At 27.7% G+C, this 5,311-nt stretch overlaps 1 protein-coding gene across 2 annotated transcripts; it reads left to right on the plus strand.

Moving 5' to 3' along the window:
• Window positions 1-485: 485 nt before the first annotated feature.
• On the plus strand, window positions 486-3,963 carry LOC122509922. Of its 2 annotated transcripts, XM_043624247.1 has the most exons (6): window positions 486-893; window positions 1,808-2,051; window positions 2,123-2,304; window positions 2,381-2,534; window positions 2,616-2,773; window positions 3,622-3,963. In XM_043624247.1, the coding sequence occupies exons 2-6, from the start codon at window positions 1,844-1,846 to the stop codon at window positions 3,961-3,963; spliced, it is 1,044 nt and encodes a 347-aa protein (XP_043480182.1). In that variant the 5' UTR covers window positions 486-893; window positions 1,808-1,843. The 2 variants fall into 2 exon arrangements, with proteins under 2 accessions (XP_043480182.1, XP_043480183.1); XM_043624248.1 differs by lacking the exon at window positions 486-893 and having other exon boundaries at window positions 1,684-2,051; window positions 2,156-2,304.
• Window positions 3,964-5,311: the final 1,348 nt, after the last annotated feature.

A 5,311-nucleotide genomic window follows, 5' to 3' on the forward strand; every position in this document is an offset into this window, starting at 1 on the left:
TTATTTTCATAAATAGTAAAACTCATCGCAGAATTTCAATTATTTTTAATATAATTTTAATCGAATTCCTCGATAAATGTTATTATTATTAAAAATTTTATTAAAATTCCTCAAACGAATTCAAGTATTTAAAAATTTGTTGATAAAATTATTTATGAGAATTCAATTTTAAGATACATTCAAATGTACAATAAATTATTTTTTGTATTTAAATAATTGAATTCTAGAAGAATTTTATAATGAAAATTAATTTAAAAATGAATTTCAGTTAAAAACAAATAAATTTGAAAATTCTTAAAAAACTATTAAAAAAATTATTAAGAATAATGGATAAATAGAAAAATTTTAGTTAAAACTAAAAAAAATTAATTTTGGAGAAACTACAAATTATTGCAGAAATTCAATTGTTTTCAAGAGTAATAAAATCCATCGCAGGAATTTAATTATGTTAAAAAAAAGTAAATTTGTTTTTACACTGAGAAAAATAAACATAACTGAGTGCTGTCCGGACAGGACTGGTCCCTGTCCAAAATTTTTTTTTCATTTAGACAGTACTCTTTGCTTTCTGGACAGGAATGATTCCTGTCCAGAATGGACTGAGTAATGTCTTAGACATTAATGAAGAAGACAGATGTGAACGATGTCTGGACAGGAACCACTCCTGTCCAGACATTAATGACAACTCGCCGCGTTTAAATAAATCTGTATACTTATTTGTAGTGTTCGAAAAAATCCAACCTTAAATAATCTCTGATTTTATTCTATACAAAAAAAACTTTATAACTTCTATGAATATCACCTTATAATAATTAAAAAAATGAATGCTGAAATTTCGCAATAGTTTTCAAAGGTTATTATGACAGTTGTTTAAAGTGTAAATATGGAGTCCCAGGGTAAGTTATACGTTTTTATTAATCTTTAAATTTTCTTTAAAAATAAATTATTTTATTCTTATTATTCATTTCTAATCGTTCTATAGAAATTGTATTCTCTTTTGAAAATTCGCTTCATAATTCCATCGCTAGTGCTACGAATTCCACACTTTGTGACATCCTCTGTACAAAATGTCAAGAAACTGTTCTTCCTGGAGAGAACAGTGCTTTAATTGGGAGGGAGAATCTCAAAAACTTCCTGTCAAAATCATTCGATGGAAAAAGAATTCTTAGCCACTTCGAAAAAAAATGAAAACCTTTCAGAAAATGCTTTAGCCTCTCTAACTCATTTGATTATAAATCGGGAATGTAACCTCATTTTTCAAGAAAAAAATATAAGTTTACAAAATCCATTGAAAAGCTTTGAGTAAGCTCTTTACAATAACCATATGTATAAGAATTTTTGCGAGAAATTATTTGCTCTATAACTGAATCGTTTTTAATTACATTTTTAATTTTTTATAATTTTTCTCTAAATTTTAAACTGCAAAATGCATATTAATAATACATTCTATAATTTTAATCGAGGAACTTGTCACACTTTCTTGAAAATGGAATTATAAAAAAATTTTAAATACTAAATAAAAATAAAAATAAATAAATAAATAAATAAAAATAAAAATAAAAATAAAAATAAAAATAAAAATAAATAAATAAATAAATAAATAAATAAATACATAAATAAATAAATAAATAAATAAATAAATAAATAAATAAATAAAAATAAATAATAATAATAAATAAATACAAATGCAAAATGGAAAAATATAACAAATTTATATCAAAATAAAAAATAGAAACAAGATTAAAAAAAATTTTATTAGGAATTATAATTCATTCAAAACTTAAAAAATTAACAATTTATCCATTTATAGAATTTCTTCTGAGATTTTGACTCAACTGTCGGTGGAATGTGCGACCATTTTCAAGCAGGTCCCAGGAGTATTTTACACAGCAACGAAGACAGTCAAAATTGGTGGTGTATCAAAAAAATTCGAGCTTCTGGACGATTCATGAATCGCATAAATTATTTGAGAACTCTTCTCGCTGAAGATGGCTTATTAGTAAAAGCAACCTTAGAAGAAGTTAATGTCGATGTTGATGCTGATAAACAACCTGGTATTTTCACGATTATATATGTGTATAAATATAAATTTTGCATCCATAATATTATACAATATATTTAACAGATACAGTTGATGAATTACTGCAACTGATTAAAGCACCTTGTGAAAATGGACTTGATTGGGATGTACTCAAAAATGCTTGGCAGAAAACATTTTTTGCACGTCGTGAGATGTCAAAACAAAGTTTAAACGGAGCATTATGGCAGTGGGAAAAGTTGCCTTGTCTTGCAAAACATCGTGATTTGGTAAATTTATATTTATCTTTGGTATGGGTATAGTTTTTACAATTTTAAATGGACATAAAGGTATGCTTTTATATAGATACTGTTGGACTTCGAAAAATACTACGAAACTTCAATAAGCATTGTAGAAACTTGGACACAATTTCGAGACGCTTTAGTCAAATTCATTAGTTCACGACGTCTTGATGATGAATTACAAGAGCTGTTCAATAATATTGAATCGTTAACTGATGGTATATTATTTACATCGAAGAATTCAGTCGTTTATATTTAATTCATAATAATAATATCTATTACTGAAATTTGATTTTTAGATCAGAAAGACACAGTTCTGATAACCATTTTTCCGACAGCAATCGTTGCCCTATTAAAGCCAAATTCAAACAGAAAACCAAAGCGATTGAAACTTGACACAGACGAAGAAAAAAAGATCAAACTTGCTGATCGAGAAACGTTCATCTCAAATGTAGCGGTATGGTATATACTGCTTTCACTGTCCAAAATGTCCAATATACAGGGTATCTACTATTTTCGTTTAACAAAATTCTCGGCTCTGTTCTAATTTTTCCCGGCTTTTTTCTCATTAAATTTAAATTTATTTGATTCCGAACATAAATAAATCTCTTTAAAAGAATTAAATTATTTTTAATAGAAAGTAAAGAAATTTCAATTATTTCAAAAGTTTTCAATTATTTGTTTATAAAATTTAAATTATCTTGAAATAAAAGAATTTTAAAATTTCAAAAATCTTATTTTTCAGATTTTTCAAAAAAACATTGCGAAAATTCAATTTTATTAAAAAATTTTAATTATTAATCTTCACACTAAAAAACAAATACATTAGAATGTAACTCTTTATAAAATTCAATTATTAAATTAAAATACTTTGAAAATTCGATTTGTTAAAAAGTTTTTAATGAAATTCTTTAACAAATTTAATTATTTTTAGTTGAATTTCCCAAAATTTCTATTAATTCGATATTTTTTTGAATTTATTACATACTATATATTTGAATCAGTGACTGATTTTTTACTGTCAAATTAATTATTTATAAATACAAATTGAAATAAAAAGCGATTTTTTATAAACAAATTAAAATTATAATTTTTTTTAATTTGGTGAAAAAATTCCCGGTTTTGAACACAATTTCTGGCTTATTCCCGATCAAATTCATTTTCCTGTTTTCCCGGTTAGTAGACACCCTGAATATAATATTTTCTTTGAGTATTCTTTACACAATGTTTAAGCAATCCTTAAAAGTTTCGTTTTTATAATGTTTAATATATATACACAACTCATAAGGCATTTAATTCCATTAGGTTGATGAAGACGTAGATTCATTCGTGGAAAGGAAATTACAACAAACCCCCCAAGAACAAGGACCTTATGTCGTCATCACTGGCAATCTCAAAGATCCAAAAACAATATACTTAATCGTCAGAACTGTGAAATACGATTGTAAATCTATACCTGAAGCTTTCGATTTGGCTGTAAAAATTTATTTGGCATACCGGATTCCGTATCCAACCAAAAGTTCTCACGCATGGGTTCTTGTGCAGAAAATTATTTTGCGAATCAATAAGCCCGACGATAAGTTGCTTCAAGTAACTAAAAAAGCATTGTCTTTCTTCGTGAATGAACTGAAACTTCCCGGCGAGTAAAAAATCAACGAGTAGTTCTCACTTCGTAGTTTATTTGTTTGATCGTTATCGTATTTTATTAGTTGTTTACTTGTTTCAACTTTTGATTTTATACATTGTAAGGGCTGATATTGTGTAAAATGGATCCACAAATATTTTGTCAAATCTTAAAATTGCAGGCTGATTTAGTTGCCAGCAAATGGCTTAGTCAACCCGATTTAACAAGAACGCGAGCATTTGAGTTTATAGATGATATGACAAGCATTTTACAACAAAAATCGGTTACAAATTTAATTCATATAGTTCTCTTAAGATTATCTCAATTAGGAGAGAATTCACAAAATCTTCATGCATTTCAACGAATGTTTAACGATTTTCAAAACGTATTTGCTCATATCGATACAGAGCATAAATGTTTAGTTCATTTTGAAAAAAATTTAGGAACCTACTTTCCACCTGTAGAAGTTATTATCAACAAGGAAGATTTCTATAATAATCAAGCAAATATTTCCGATCCCGAAAATGAGAAGGTTTCTTTCCAATTTTTCCCTATTCGTGAAACTATTAAAAAATTTTTAGAAATTCCAGGAGTACTTAAAAGTACATTATCTTATCTTGCTGATCTGGAAAATGATGACTATATTGTTTAATTTTGTACAAGGTGAACGTTGGAAAATTATAAAACGTGATTATGAGAATCGGATTGTTCTTCCCTTATTTCTTTACTGGGACGAATATGAAACTAACAATCCACTAGGTAGCCATAAGGGAATAGGACAAATTGGTGCCGTTTATGTCGTTATTGCCTGTTTACATCCTCAGCTACAATCAAAGGTAGAAAACATTTTTATCTTGACATTGTTCAGATCTATTGACTTGGAAAAAGTCCCTCTTCGTATGTTTTTTACAAAGGGTGTAAATGAACTGAATTTTTTGGCAACTTCAGGAATACCTGTTTCCACTCCAGATGGTATTCAACAAGTTTATTTGGTTGTAGGAACTTGTATCGGCGATAATAAGGCATTTAATCAATTACTTGGTTTTACAACAGGTTTCACGGCTAACTACCCATGCCGATTTTGTCACGTGAAGAGTTCAGAAATGAGCACAATTTTAAAGGAATCGCAGTGTAAACTTAGAGACGAAACATCATACCAATCTGATCTGCTTGCAGATGATCTTAAAAAAACAGGTGTCGCAAGACAATCAGCTATATCTGATTTAAAATCTGGTTCTACCTTGGAACTAATAGGCGTTGACCCTGCGCATGATATTTTTGAAGGTATAGTTGAATATGATACTGGATTAATTCTTCACCAGTTCATTGAAATTGATGATTTCTTTACACTAACAGAACTTAATTCTAGAG

The sequence above is a fragment of the Leptopilina heterotoma genome, unplaced genomic scaffold, assembly GCF_015476425.1.
Source record: "Leptopilina heterotoma isolate Lh14 unplaced genomic scaffold, ASM1547642v1 Lhet_64, whole genome shotgun sequence".
Classification (NCBI taxonomy): Eukaryota; Metazoa; Arthropoda; class Insecta; order Hymenoptera; family Figitidae; genus Leptopilina; species Leptopilina heterotoma.

Coding starts and splice junctions, on each gene's coding strand:
- LOC122509922 (XM_043624247.1), top strand. CDS start 1,844: ATGTGCGACCATTTTCAAGCAGGTCCCAGGAGTATTTTACACAGCAAC. Junction 2,305..2,380: donor TTGCAAAACATCGTGATTTG/GTAAATTTATAT, acceptor GCTTTTATATAG/ATACTGTTGGACTTCGAAAA. Junction 2,535..2,615: donor TATTGAATCGTTAACTGATG/GTATATTATTTA, acceptor TTTGATTTTTAG/ATCAGAAAGACACAGTTCTG.